The 15,571-nt window shown below is 40.5% G+C and overlaps 1 protein-coding gene across 1 annotated transcript; it reads left to right on the forward strand.

The window, feature by feature from the left end:
• Positions 1 to 1,401: 1,401 nt before the first annotated feature.
• LOC136873006 (uncharacterized) lies at positions 1,402 to 7,587 on the forward strand. The gene is made up of 2 exons (XM_067146678.2): positions 1,402 to 1,577; positions 4,389 to 7,587. Exons 1-2 carry the CDS (start codon positions 1,509 to 1,511, stop codon positions 4,902 to 4,904), a joined length of 585 nt encoding a protein of 194 aa, XP_067002779.2. The 5' UTR covers positions 1,402 to 1,508; the 3' UTR covers positions 4,905 to 7,587.
• The last annotated feature ends 7,984 nt before the right edge of the window (positions 7,588 to 15,571 follow it).

The raw sequence follows: 15,571 nt of genomic DNA on the forward strand, positions 1-15,571 counted from the left end.
AAAAAAGTCTTCAGGAAAATCCTGGGACAGAACAGAAGAATGATTACATCACCAAACGAGAGGCGACCAGAAAATGGGAAAAGAAAGGTCATGGGGGAAAGTGGAGATCAAAGCGAAAGAGATGTGGAATAAAGAAGTGGAGGATTATCAACTTGAAGGTTTTAGCGAAAAACTACAGCATCTGGTGAGAGGAAAGCAGGAGTAGTCTACAGTGCGCCGAAATGAAATACCAACAACCGAGCATAACATGCAAGCTCTGCATTCGGGAGAAACGTGAGTTCGAATTCCACCGTCGGCAGTTCTGAGCATTGTTTTCTATTGTCTCCCATTTACAATTGCAGATAAACACCGGGACATGTATGCACCTCCTTACCCACCATCATTAGTTCCTTGTCGTCAGGAAGGGCATGCGCACTGCATCCCCGACCTCGAATCAACATGACGAATACTGTAAACCGGCTTCGGTGGTGCGGTCATATAAGGCGAGTAATGAGAAGTAGAGAGTGATAAGGTCGTTGTGACTGGACTCGGTTCTTTATGCTAGGATGTAACGGTGTCACTGAGCTAGTTACAAATAAAGGTTTGTTGAGTTAATTCACAGAGACTTGGAACAACATCAATAATAATAATAATAATAATAATAATAATAATAATAATAATAATAATAATAATAATAATAATAATAATAATAATAAATGAAATGTCGTATGGCTTTTAGTACCAGGATATCCCTGGACGGGTTCGTCTCGCCAGGTGTAGGTCTTTCTATTTGACTCCCGTAGGCGACCTGCGTGTCGTGATGAGGATGAAATGATGATGAAGACAACACATACACCTAGCCCCCGTGCCGTAGGAATTAACCAATTAAGGTTAAAATCCCCGAGCCAGCCCATAATCGAACCCGGGACCCTCTGAACCGAAGGCCAGTAAGCTGACCGTTCAGCCAACAAGTCGGAATAATAATAATAATAGTAATCGAACCGGGAGAGTTGGCCGTGGGGTTAGGGGCACGCGGCTGTGAGCTTGCATCCGGGAGATAATGGGTTCGAATCCCACTGTCGGAAGCCTTGAAGATGGTTTTCCGTCGTTTCCCATTTCCACACCAGGCAAATGCTAGGGCTGTACCTTAGTTGCCACGGCCGCTTCCTTCCAACTCCTAGGCCTTTCCTATCCCATCATCGCCATAAGATCTATCTGTGTCGGTGCGACGTAAAGTCACTAGCAAAAGAAAGTTTTAATCGTATGATCTGAGCTGCCGAGAGCAAACAGTTTGATTTCACGTTATTTGCAGTGCATCCGATCCAATTTAGACGTTCCGCTTTACTCCACGAGATAGCAAAGTAAAGAATGGAATGCACTCCGGAGGTGGTGGATTCGAAGCTCACAAGGGCCGAGTATCGCACGCTTCTCCTATCCTGCACGTGTAACTTATCAGCGTGTGATTCACAGGTGACAGTGCGATGCTCCTATTTAAGTCTGGAGTGTCTTCGCATCAGTAGGCAGTCACCATGAAGACAACGGCCAGCCACTACCTCGCTCTCCTGGTGGGATGTCTCTTGTACCGCGCCACTGACTTGGTAAGTGGTCTGTACTGTTTCCTCTTGACCGTCGTCCATCCTCCTCCTTCCCCATTTTCTTCCGTTCTACTTACTTCGTCTAACTTCTGCTATATCCTTATTCCTCTGACTCTCTTTCCCGGTATCTGAAATCTCCTTCTTAAATTGTGTCCTGTCCACTTCATTTTTTCTATTCTTCACGACGCTTCTTTCCTCTCCAAGTCTCCTTGACACTTCTTCATTCCCCACTTTTCCATTTTTCGCCATGTCCACATTATACCTTATCGGCTTCAAGCCCTTACTCCCTGACGCTTCTTGTTCTTCCTTCTCACTTCGACAATTATCCTCACTGGACTTCGTAATAAAAATCTAAAATCATGAATACATTTATTATTATTATTATTATTATTATTATTATTATTATTATTATTATTATTATTATTATTATTATTATTATTATTATTATTATTATTATTATTATTATTATTATTATTATTATTATTATTATTATTATTATTATTATTATTATTATTATAGCATTTACAGTAAACACTTTATCAGACATGAGTACAACTAATATTATCCGATTTAATTGTTTGTATCTGTACCAGGTGATTTTTTAAGCTCTTTGCTATTTGGCGATTCATTCCTTGGATGTTTCCTAATGTATCGCTGATGGTTGAACATTTTAGCGTCTATACTTTAATTAACCTATTTTTAAGAATTTTGTGAATTTGGTCATTAATAGTTGGCTGTCTATTCTTAATTTAGTTCCTTCCGCTTAACCTAACTATTAACTTTACTAAACTATACTAAATAAGTAGGGAAAGCCCTTAATCCTAACAGCCATTTCGGATGACACTTTCAAAATATGTTCTATTTAAATACACAATCTGTTTTATAAACGCTTCCCTCGGCCTTCCTTCTAGTAATGTAGAGAGAGTGTTGTGGGATATGGCCCCAGCAGTGGTTTTCTCTGCTCCATCTTTTGTTAGAGGAATTCATTCTTTTTGCTGTCCATTTTACGCCTTTGTCTTAAGCAACGCATTTCAAATGCCTCAAGTTTGCTGGTATCAATTTATTTGTATTTATAAGATCGGAAATCGAGCAGTTACATCACGCTGACGCTTGATGACCATTATCAGTAGGTGTAGATTCGCCGCTTTGTTCGATAAACGGTGTTCCTTCAGCACCTTGATGGGTAATATTTATCTATCTCGGTTTTCTTCATAGTTATGCATTTATAAATGTTGGACAAGTCAGATTCTGTCGAGATACCGGCAGCCTGCCATTTTTATCTACTGTAACTATCTGTTCAATTCTTATCACAACAGGGTTCATTTTCATTTTCGCCGAGATCTTAAAAAACACACACACACTTACAGCAATTACACTGTCAACGTCAAAAGTGAGACACCATAGTACATAGCCACTGGTATGCTTCTTGACTCCTGCTGGAAGAAATGTTCTCAGACTGCCACCCACCCTTCCGCCAGTAGTAAGCCATCAAGAACGGGTTCAACAGCTGCACAATGTATCCTGCCTCGAGTGAGCTTTTCATAATGAAAACAGAACGCGTTGATGAAGTACTGTGCATAAAGAGGTGAAAGCTGCACGTTTATCTCCTGATGAAGTACTGCGCATAAAGAGGTGAAAGCTGCACGTTTATCTCCTGATGAAGTACTGTGCATAAAGAGGTGAAAGCTGCACGTTTCAAAGCCCAGGTTTTAGGTTCGTATTCAGGGCACTATTTGTCCTCTTAGTTCATTGACAGAGATGTGATTACAACAAATCTCAGTTTGAAATTTCTGTCACAACTTTCGCTAGAATATTTTATGGAACATAACTCTTTTTATGTAACATTAATACCTACAAGGGTATCCAGAAAGTATTTTACCTCATGAATTTGTGATTTCAAAAAGCAACTAATTTCCCCTTAAAAATGCGTTGGTTTTAAGTGGCGAGATACTTATATTATCGCAAGTAGCTGTTAGGCAATTTGAACAGTGTGCTGAGCTCTGGGAGAAGTGAATCTAATGTAATGTTTGACACATATGTAACCTGTTGCTTAATAATAATAATTTCATGTGGCTATTTCTAGCCGAGTGCAGCCCTTGTACGGCAGACCCTCCGATGAGGGTGGGCGGCATCTGCCATGTGTAGATAACTGCGTGTTATTGTGGTGGAGGACAGTGTTATGTGTGGTGTTTGAGTTGCAGGGATGTTGGGGACAGCACAAACACCCAGCCCCCGGGCCATTGGAATTAACCAATTAAGGTTAAATTCCCCGACCCGGCCGGGAATCGAACCCGGGACCCTCTGAACCGAAGGTCAGGACGCTGACCATTCAGCCAACGAGTCGGACACCTGTTGCTTGGAGAAGGGCCTAAAGTCAGATTTTTCGTTTTTTAAATTTCTATAGTTCAAAAATTGGCATTTTGAATAAGAGTGCATGATTCTACGTACAATACGTAGATTGATTGATTGATTGATTGATTGATTGATTGATTGATTCTATCAAGAAAATTGTATTTTTTAAGAACAAAATTACAGCTTTCAGTCATTTTCTTACCAACTGTATAAACTTTTCGTGATATCGAGTAGTGAGGACAAGAACTGCTGTGTAACTTAGTTTGTTAAGAAGACCCACAGGTAGCGCTAGAAGTCACATAGAAATACAATTTGTACACCCCGGACAGTTTCACTCAGCTCTCCTATAAAAATTCTAATTGCCTACTTCGTGTCCCTTCACGCACAAGGGGTCACATATTTTATTCACGTCCAGCTGCTCTTAAAGGTACGACAGTAAACATTTTTCTCCTTTGATTGCAGGTGAGAGAAATCCAGAGCGCCGTCTCTCCTGGCATAGAGGTGCTGAACACAACATCTTTAGATATCGTGCAATGGAAGAGGATTGTACACTCACCAGACGTGGTCTGGCACAGTACTGTGCTGCCTGTGGACGAGGAGTACATTCTGGGTCATTACGGGTGCAGGAAGCACAGGAAACGTCATCGGTCACACCCCAAATATGGACGTTCACACCGTTCTAAGAAGACTCCAGCAAGGAGGAATCACCATCGCTATCACCTCCCGTCCAAAGGCTGTGGAAAATGTTCTTGTTGTCGTGCCCATGCAGCAGGACAAAGGAAGTTCAGCCCCAATGGCCCTGGTGCGGAACCGCGTGTGGCGCTGCGGTACATTCACCAACGAGGACTCTACAGTGGCAACCCCATCTACCTTGGGAAGTGGGGCAACAACTTGTACCCCTCTTACGTTGGAGGATATGGTGACCTCTCTCTCTTAGGTCCACGTCACAGTAATTTGAATTCCTATCATTGGGCGTAGTAACTTCCCGCGATACAAATACACTCAGCCATCAGAATAAACTTCACGAGACATGTCACCATCATATGAGAGCCTGGGAACACTGCAGTCTATGCCTGTGAAGAACTTCTACATCACCTACAACCTCACCACAATGTAGTGATAATTTCCCCCACGTCACTTTGCAGGTTACTCAACAGTGTCTTGGTAAGACTGAACTACTGGACAGAATCTGAATATCAGTAAATGTGTTCAAATGGAGAGTGTGGGTAATTATGAATTTCTGTTCATGTACAGCTGGAATGAGAGCACTTCTTCTTGTTCTTCCCTCTTAACGATGTCTTGAGGTCTGTACTTGGAAGCCCTCCCACACGTGGAGGGAAGCATTCTTTGGTAATGTGGTGTATTGTGCGTGGTTTTAAGACGAACACAGGTACCTGTATCGCCACTCGGACGTGTCGCGTTCCCAAGGCACTTTGGATAATGCTTCTACGTTGAAGCAAGGAACTGTACTAGGATAAAAACACTATGGTTTTAAATATCAAAAGGCATTTCTGTGGAATAAGTACGAAAGAATTAAGGATAATGACGGTGTGGATGGTGAAGGAGTGGATGAGGAGTTAGGTGAGATGATTCACTCAGTGTGAGTACTCTTCCGGTCGCGAAGTGGCTCTCTGACGAGACACCAAGAATTGAAATTGAAAGCATTGCTGGACGCTCTGAGTGCCGCTATAGACCGAGCAGTAGCAGCCGATACGCAGAGATGTTGGTATCACCTCTAGAAAAGAATGAGTATTTGAGAAAAAAGGAAAAAGTAGATCCACGACGATGAGTTCCTCTACTTTGTAATGTGTACAAGGAAGGCCGATGAAACGTACCAAGAACCACTGCTTATTTAAAGACGAACACAGATACCTTCTTGTTAGAGAAGAAAATTCCCACCAAGCAATTTCCTCTTCTTCCCTTTTCGACTATTTCGTAAAATCCTTTCGTTTATAGAAAATATAGTAAGTTGTCTTATTTATTTAGTTCTTTCTTGTCTTCGATGGAATATCCTTTCATTAATCGAAACACCGTATTTTCGATTATTTTACTTCATTGTTGTAGCTTGCTTTATTCACCAACAATTCCCTTCCGTGCATTCAGGTATTGTTCAATTTCTTCTCGTACCTTGCCTCGTGTAATTGTTATACTGATAACAGTGGAGTTTGTTCTTCACTTCATTGACAACCAATATTTTTGCTGGCTCATTGTCTTTGCTCTGAGAGCATATTTCCTTTGCTATATCACTAATTTAGTCTTCTTTCTCGAGACTGCAGGTTGTAACGTATGTGTTGGTTGTTTTTGTAAAACTTGGTATCGTTATGTTATTTTCTGACATTCACTATTAATCCTATATTTGGAACCTTTTAAAAAGATTTAGGAAAGGAAATTGCTTGCAAATTTTTTTATAATGTCTGTTTTTTTGTGTGTTTTTTCCAATTGAAACAATGCAAGTGAAATATGCTGTGTAAGTCCATTGTGGAGTGACAATATTCGACAAATGAAAATAGCGCACAACAAGGAGGTAATTCGTTTATTGTCCTGAATTTGTTTCTCCAACATAGCTTAATGCGGCTGCGAGTGTTGGAGAAACGAAAGAAAAATAAAAGACGTCTTCTGTCAGATTTTGTCCTTTCCGAAGTTATTCTTTACTACAGGAAAGGATATACAATACCATTTTTTGACAGTGGTCTCATTTAGTCCGGAGGTCACTGGCCGTGACAAAAGTGATCAAACCAAATCTTTAACAAACGGACCAAGTAACGTTTAGACAAGGTCTGCCACCGTCATACCAAGACATCTTAAGTCGCAGTTATGTGTCTCGTGCACTGCCAAAAAAGCAGAGCTCAAATTCTAACACGAATACAATACGCTACTTCCACCTTCCCTTTGAAAGTTAATAATAAAACATTCACCATGGAACCTCCCACCAGATGAATCACGGCTGTAGGATTACGTCCATTTGATTTAGGATGAATATTGTGAGATTCAGTCCTCATCCCATTGCCCAGTCTTTCGTTATTCAGAGATTTTTTATACAGTATATAGCGAAAGCAGTCGGATTGCTCATGTCTAGAGAAATGTACTTGTCATTAGTACTGCACAAGCCTTCATCATTCACCCTACTCATTCTCAAAAAAGGTACTGATTTCAGGCCTGTATAACGCGGATACCCGGCATGTTCATATAACCTTTATTTCGTCTCTATATATCAAGAATCCATATCTGAAGTTTTGCTAATATTTTTATTTACACCTGTGGAGCAATAGTCCGGTAGTTGCGCTCGATCTTGAGCACCACATTTGATCTCCTCGTAGCGTCGCTGTTCAAGGAATGCCCACTGCGGTGGCTATCGACGTGAAACGTGGAAACTGGGTCTTAATGAGCAGATTGGTTCCTTAAGCAGCATTCTCCGAGAGGATGAATCCTTGTTTATCCTCCCATGTCCTCTTTTTCCTATTGCCTCCTCTTCCCTCATTCACATATTCGTATTCATGACAAAAGTCGTCACTTGGGTCTGCAGTGGAGGACAACACGCTTTCAATTATTAACATAATCTACAAACATATTCTTAATTATTTAATAAATAACAGCATTATTAATATAATTTGAAATTATGTGTACAAATTAATTTAAGATCGAATAAAATTGATAAATATCACTACATTGTTTCCTTTCCTGCATTACTCGTTCTAAAGAAGCTCATTGGTAGAGTGTCTGCTTCTCGGCAAAGGCAGTCAGACACATCATTTCTGATGATACATTTGGAGTTTATATCACAACATTAATGAAAACTGAGATCTTGAACCCTTGGTGGTCCATAAAGGATACCTACCTTCCTTACCTATCAGCAATTAGCATGGGTCGTTACGGGTTCTTCGTCACTTGCTGAGTTAAAGGCGGGTTTCAGTATATCTAATCTAGCTACTTGAATGAAAGATCAACACTAGAAATTTGTGTTTTTTAAAGAAGTACAGTAATGATAGAAATTTAGAAAACATCATTATAATTTGAAATCATCTTGTCCAATCCATGCAACAATAATTACAACGCAGAGGACAGGTATACCGGTTTGAGAAGCTTTGACTTAACTGCCTGATGGGCATCCTTACCATTGTCACAAATTAAGAATGAAGAAAAGAAAGTCTGGAAATCCTTACATTCGGCTTCCATGTGAGACTACATGTACCATCACAATGATTCGTGATGGTCCAGCCCTCGTAACACGAACTCTGGACTCTTGGTATAATTAAGGCAGTTCAATCGGTGTGTGCCACACAGTGGTTGTACGGCATTGACCCTTAACTGAATCGATGTGACCTGCGACTATGTCATGAACCGACATCTAACCTTCTAATTTACTTTAAAGTCATTGTGGATGATGACCGCAAGGAAAATGATGCTATAATGGCGTATGGCCTTAATCTAAGTCACTGAGGTTAATGACCGCATGACCATCAAAGTTTCTAAGCTGAAGGCTAAACACAATTAAGTTACATCGGTTGATGACCAAGGTTGCCACTTTACTAATCCCAGCACATTTAATGCTCAGTCAATCAAAGTCAAATAATACAACAACAAAAATGCTCACAATGCTTTGCGGCAGTAAAATCCATTATATTCGGACATGCCCCCTTAAGCGTTACGTTAATAATTGAACTTTCCTAGCAAAATAAACTAAGATTTTTCAGAATACATCTTCAAGTTATTCACTTGGTTTTAAGTTATTTCACAAATACGGTTTCCACTGAGTTTAATAATTTATTAATTTAATAATTTAATAATTTAATAATTTAATAATTTAATAATTTAATGAATTGAAATGATTTTATAAATCGTAATTAACAGGAAATTCTACCTCCACGGACGAATGGTTTCTTTAACAAATCCCTACTAAACTTCTGACGTAATTATCTTTTATAATTCTTTTATAATGTTTATCGTCGCTTGGTATCGTGCAGCTGGAAGAAAATTTACATCATTTATTTCCAGTATCATAACTTGTTTCATGACATCACACCATAAGTTTAATCTAACACTAGCAATTATTAACACTTGAATAACCCTAATTATTAAGTACTAAAATCCGCGTAAGTAACTCGACGTAAAATGTAATCCAAATACTATATCACATCCCATCATGACATTTAAATAAGGCTTTGTGCACCCCTCAAAAATAAGTCAATAATTACTATTTTGGACACCGTGAAAATGGTTGACTTCGCTCGTTATAGTCTAATTTCCGTGATTTCAAATACAGTATACTTTCAGATCTCGGTTAAACAAGTTAATATTATAGAATGCTATCTAGTAACACGTACGTTACTCATGGATGAAAATTTCAACTAGTTCTTGCATTAGTTCTCCATTCTAAAGAATATAATGTAATTTTCAACACGTTAAAAGACTGCACGGATACCGTTACTCCCCAGCGGCGACCCATCCGATCAGCTGGTCTAGCGGAACAAGCTACACTTCGCTGTCATAGCTTTCATTGAAAACACCTGTCCTACATTTGCACGCTTAACTGGTCTCAAAAGAATGAAATCTACGTTTACGCTAATAAAATTACAAATACGACATTCCTGGACCAAACAAATTACGCACAGAGATTTACTTAAGATGTCATTCAATAATTATACACGTCTCAAACTTACACTTACGTGGATTCCCTCACGATTTTCATCTCAAACATTATACAAATATCGTCCTCGGGTTCATACAGAATCTCCCGGGATAATTACAGGCTTCCAATCACCTGATTCGCAAAATCCTACCTCAACTCATATATAACAAGACTTAAAACCTCTTGCCTCAAACAAGACAAATTTCAATGACAAAAAGAATGGAATAACAATCCTTAAAATCCACAACGCATAATTACACACAAATACTCTAATAACGAACATCTTCACATAACGTGACCTCGTATTTCAGAACTAGGTTTCACAAAAATGACTGACAAACTTTACTATTATTTATTGTCAATCAGACACAGTTTAAACGGACATAGAAATAGCATTCCCTTCGTGACAGGTATCCACCGATCTACATTGCTCAACACGACAGCGCGCCTACACCCGATTGAAACTGGGTAACCACAGATTTCTTGCACCACTTCCGTCATAATTCAAACAGAAAAATTTTACGTCAGATAAAAAATCTTAACTTGTCACCACAAATACAGGAAATAAATTCACGGAAAAGACGATCTACTTTGGAAGTTATATCGCTTCGTAACCCTCATTATTGACAATTTACAACACATTACACGGCACTCGTAATAATTTATAACATTTATCCAAGCATGAAAAACTAATAACCTTTCGTCATATTTTCTGACATTTCACGAAACAAATGGGTGACCAAACTGCGTCATAAATGCCTATTACAAATATATATAAGTGCGACATCATAAAAGAGATACAAAGGCGGGGATAGTGGCACTTCCACCTTCCTTAACTGTACGTCAGCTTCCATGTTAGCTCACCAGCAACCCTCAGGCATTTATTTAGCCATTTTAACACTTCTGGTTTCACATTTTTGTTTTATTCATATTTCTTTCCTGAAAATAAAGGCACAAAAATTAAGACATACCCTTCACTCGATATTTTCGCGGACCGAACACGAATGCTTGGAATGTCGCCCGCACACGAAATCAATTTTCTTTCACAACACAATATTATTTAAATTTCACCAATACTACTTCGTCGTTTCGACGACGGTCTTGACATATCATTTATACTGTAATGAAACAAAACTATCTCCACTTGAAGACATTACCCCAGCCACATCGGCCCGTTTTGCTGGACTTAGTCTATTACTCGCCGATCAATTTACTCAACAGTGTGACCTTATCTCACGAGCTCCAATGATTCAACGTAGGGTGTTTTCAAGATGGCGCATCCCTTTATTTATAGTTTTCCGTCCCATCTCTTAGGCATTTTTCTTGCCGCCATGAAATTTTGCGTACTTTTGGAGACCTTGTGGAAATGTATTTAAAGCAGTTTTTACCGTAACCAAGTACTTGCTAAATTGCCAGTGACATTTAAAATTATCTCGTACCACGTTGACTGGTAAAATGACTTCATTTAATAAGCACTATATTCTGATGACGTGGCGTGGGTTGAATAGACACCCTCGTCTTTCATGAAATATTCTCGGAAACGGCTTAGTAATCTCAAATCTGTGTTACTAAAGACCCATTGTCTTACAGATAATTACAGGGCACTCATTACAGTACGTTCACTGCTAATTGCTTTTAATATACACTGACTGACAGAGCAAATGCAACACCAAGAAGGAGTGGTCAGAACTTTATGCCAATTGCAGGGTAGACTGACGTCACTGAGGTATGCTCATGATGTGAAATGCGCCGCTGTGCTGCGCACGTAGCGAACGATAAATGGGACACGGCGTTGGCGAATGGCCCACTTCGTACCGTGATTTCTCAGCCGACAGTCATTGTAGAACGTGTTTACGTGTGTCACAGGACACGTGTATAGCTAAGAATGCCAGGCCGCCATCAACGGAGGCATTTCCAGCAGACAGCGACTTTACGAGGGGTATGGTGATCGGGCTGAGAAGGGCAGGTTGGTCGCTTCGTCAAATCGCAGCCGATACCCATAGGGATGTGTCCACGGTGCAGCGCCTGTGGCGAAGATGGTTGGCGCAGGGACATGTAGCACGTGCGAGGGGTCCAGGCGCAGCCCGAGTGACGTCAGCACGCGAGGATCGGCGCATCCGCCGCCAAGCGGTGGCAGCCCCGCACGCCATGTCAACCGCCATTCTTCAGCATGTGCAAGACACCCTGACTGTTCCAATATCGACCAGAACAATTTCCCGTCGATTGGTTGAAGGAGGCCTGCACTCCCGGGGTCCGCTCAGAAGACTACCATTGACTCCACAGCATAGACGTGCACGCCTGGCATGGTGCCGGGCTAGAGCGACTTGGATGAGGGAATGGCGGAACGTCGTGTTCTCCGATGAGTCACGCTTCTGTTCTGTCAGTGATAGTCACCGCAGACGAGTGTGGCGTCGGCGTGGAGAAAGGTCAAATCCGGCAGTAACTGTGGAGCGCCCTACCGCTAGACAACGCGGCATCATGGTTTGGGGCGCTATTGCGTATGATTCCACGTCACCTCTAGTGCGTATTCAAGGCACGTTAAATGCCCACCGCTACGTGCAGCATGTGCTGCGGCCGGTGGCACTCCCGTACCTTCAGGGGCTGCCCAATGCTCTGTTTCAGCAAGATAATGCCCGCCCACACACTGCTCGCATCTCCCAACAGGCTCTACGAGGTGTACAGATGCTTCCGTGGCCAGCGTACTCTCCGGATCTCTCACCAATCGAACACGTGTGGGATCTCATTGGACGCCGTTTGCAAACACTGCCCCAGCCTCGTACGGACGACCAACTGTGGCAAATGGTTGACAGAGAATGGAGAACTATCCCTCAGAACACCATCCGCACTCTTATTGACTCTGTACCTCAACGTGTTTCTGCGTGCATCGCCGCTCGCGGTGGTCCTACATCCTACTGAGTCGATGCCGTGTGCATTGTGTAACCTGCATATCGGTTTGAAATAAACATCAATTATTCGTCCGTGCCGTCTCTGTTTTTTCCCCAACTTTCATCCCTTTCGAACCACTCCTTCTTGGTGTTGCATTTGCTCTGTCAGTCAGTGTATATATTTACTTAATCAACACTTTATTCTGTATCCAGCCACCTTCGACACGTGTGGGTTACGTCACATCTCATAGCGTGAGAAAGACGGTGGCAACCACGGTAGCTAGAAGAGAGACGGTAGGTGTCACGAGACGGATGTGCAGTGGACTGTTGTGGTCGTGACGTCACTGGCCCGTCCCTCCCATTACACTACACATTGTTCGGCGCGTAAATATCAGTCTATAATATCTTTGGTGTCAGTGATTTCACTCAAGCACTCAAGCAAGACATTTTTGTGGACTTAGTACAATACCAGAAAATTGGGGACTTAAAGTACACTCATAAAATAACAGAACAACATTTACTAGTAATTGTTAGTGAACGACAAAACGTAAGAAAAGCTGCTGAACTTATCTCTGGCACTGTGGCTAAGGCTATATCGTATATTTTATATGACCACTCGCTGCCCACAACAGTTACCCAGAGAATAAAGTACCTATTACTGAGCAAAACCGCATATGCCATAATTAAATCTGAAAACTGCAACAGGGAAAGAGTGTGAAACATTAACTGTAGATGTCCTCAACCAAGTAGACTGTGCTGTTACTAATGACACCATAGAATCAGTCGAAACTAACTTGGAAATTTATGATTCAGAGTATGAAGACTTCAATTCTATAGTTGACTCATTAATAGATCAGTTTAATGATCAGCACAATCTCGAAGATTGCTTACATAATGAAGATAAGGACTTATTGAAAATGTTGGCGGGGTATATTGCATACCGAGTTACAAAAGAAGGAATCACCACTAGCTTCATCTACGGAGGAAAAGCTGGAACCCTGACAGGATCTCGACTTCGTCTATAGGAGGCCTAACGAACCCATCTCCCAGTGGTTCGACACCGTTTGCGAACTAGAAAAAGATTTTCAAAGGTTCCACGGAAATGGCCAAAGGAAGTGCCCAAGAGTGATGAATGAACTGATAAATATCATCAGACCTAAGTATAGTGAAGTCGACGACTTGGCTGTTACGTGTTTTGTGAGAACTCGTTCATTTATTAGAATGAAATAATGAATGAACTGAATAAAAAGAGAGCACTCAAGAGGTCAGTGAATGAAAGCTGGACTACGAATGCGCATGCTGACGCTGCAGGGAAAAAATCGAAGAAAATGAACAAAATTAAGTCCTGAAAGGTAAGCCTAAATTAGTAGAAATGTTATTTTTGTTGTACAGACTTATTGCTATTATTATTATTATTATTATTATTATTATTATTATTATTATTATTATTATTATTATTATTACTGATTTTTGCTAGTAATAAGAAAAGCTATAACGTTAGTGCAGTATTTACTATTTTCAGGAAAAGTAAAAACATGCAGTATTTAATCTTGTGTATTTTATTTAGACTTTTTCGGTTAATATCATTTTTTGATTGTTAAGCTTTGGTTTATTTTATCTGTACGCGTATAGGGTACTTATGTTAAATTCATTCAAGTACAGTAATTGGGAACTGTAAATACTAACATTTCCGCTGTAATGAAGCATTTAAACATGATTTTTAAACGATTCTGGGTTTTAAAGTAGGTCTGCAATATTTACGAAAGCACACAAACAAAATAACAAAAATAATACTTTTTGCAATATCTTAGCGGTTTTCGTGTGAAAAAATTATATTACTACGTAAACGCCGGGCGCTCCGTACACTGATTTGTAGTAACAGCACCTGGCAGACGGTCCACGGTCCGCTGACGTCACACGCTCCTGGCCGGCTGCGCGTGACATCTACCGTCTCACTTTTAGCTACCGTGGTGGCAACCTTCCTGCCTCGTGTCGCCTCTGCGAGATGAATATATATTCGAGCTTCTCATTAAGATGAATATGGGGCCTCATGTGGTAACTTTACGACAATAATTATTTGGTACACAAAGGTCATGGGTTCAATCTGGTTCACTCGGCCATCTGTTTGACTAAAATGGAACGTCAAAATTGATTCGCAGAATGCGTCAAATTGAAATGCATCCCTCACAGTAGCTGACTGTTATAGTGAACAATCCCCAACTTCCGATTCACGATGACATTCCATAGTTGACAATAAATCGGCTCCGTTCCAGAAATACACCCCTTGCTCATAGAAGCTTCAATATTGAACAGCTCTCCATCAAAACCCCCACAGAGGAACATCGGAGAACTGCCGAGCAGTGGCGGTTCATGACATTTTACTCTTTCCCCTCCCCAATCGGTCGACTTTTCACTGACCAGCACCACGATGCTTTTAGATTAACAATAATAATAATAATAATAATAATAATAATAATAATAATAATAATAATAATAATAATAATAATAATAATAATAATAATAATAATCAGATGGCACTAGCTGAATAGAAATCTGCTTGCATTACAACATTAATTAATGAATTAAGTACACTACAATGGCATTTATGTACACACATTAACAGGCTAACAGCTAATGCAATCCCGACTACAATAGCACTGCATTCTTTCACTGATCACAATCACAAGTGATAATAACAACATTCATGAAAACAAATAAACAGTGCACTCAAGAATTATTCTCTCCCTGCTCAAATTTCAGCATGACAACGTATTTAATAATTTGATCACAGTACAAATAGTGCCGTCACGTTATGATTACACTTTGAATCTTTATTTTAGCTTCTTTATAGAACTGAATTGTTTAAATAGTCACTAAAATAGAATTCATTGTTTTGTAAAATGTTTTGGAATCTCTAATAACAGTTAATATAAGACGTGGGGGGAAAAGCCTAGGTACATTGCAAAGTTTTGGCGATGTGCTGAGGGCTCCGCCGTTCAGCACTTACACCCGCTTGCGCTCATCCTTCCCCTTTCAAGCCGATATCATCCTTCCAGGCTCCTCCCGCACCCCGCACACTTGCAAAGTGTGGGACCAGCGGCCTGTTCCACGAACAAACTTTGCAAATTTGCAAC

This window comes from Anabrus simplex, chromosome 1 (genome assembly GCF_040414725.1).
Source record: "Anabrus simplex isolate iqAnaSimp1 chromosome 1, ASM4041472v1, whole genome shotgun sequence".
NCBI lineage: Eukaryota > Metazoa > Arthropoda > Insecta > Orthoptera > Tettigoniidae > Anabrus > Anabrus simplex.

Coding starts and splice junctions, on each gene's coding strand:
- LOC136873006 (XM_067146678.2), top strand. CDS start 1,509: ATGAAGACAACGGCCAGCCACTACCTCGCTCTCCTGGTGGGATGTCTC. Junction 1,578..4,388: donor TGTACCGCGCCACTGACTTG/GTAAGTGGTCTG, acceptor CTTTGATTGCAG/GTGAGAGAAATCCAGAGCGC.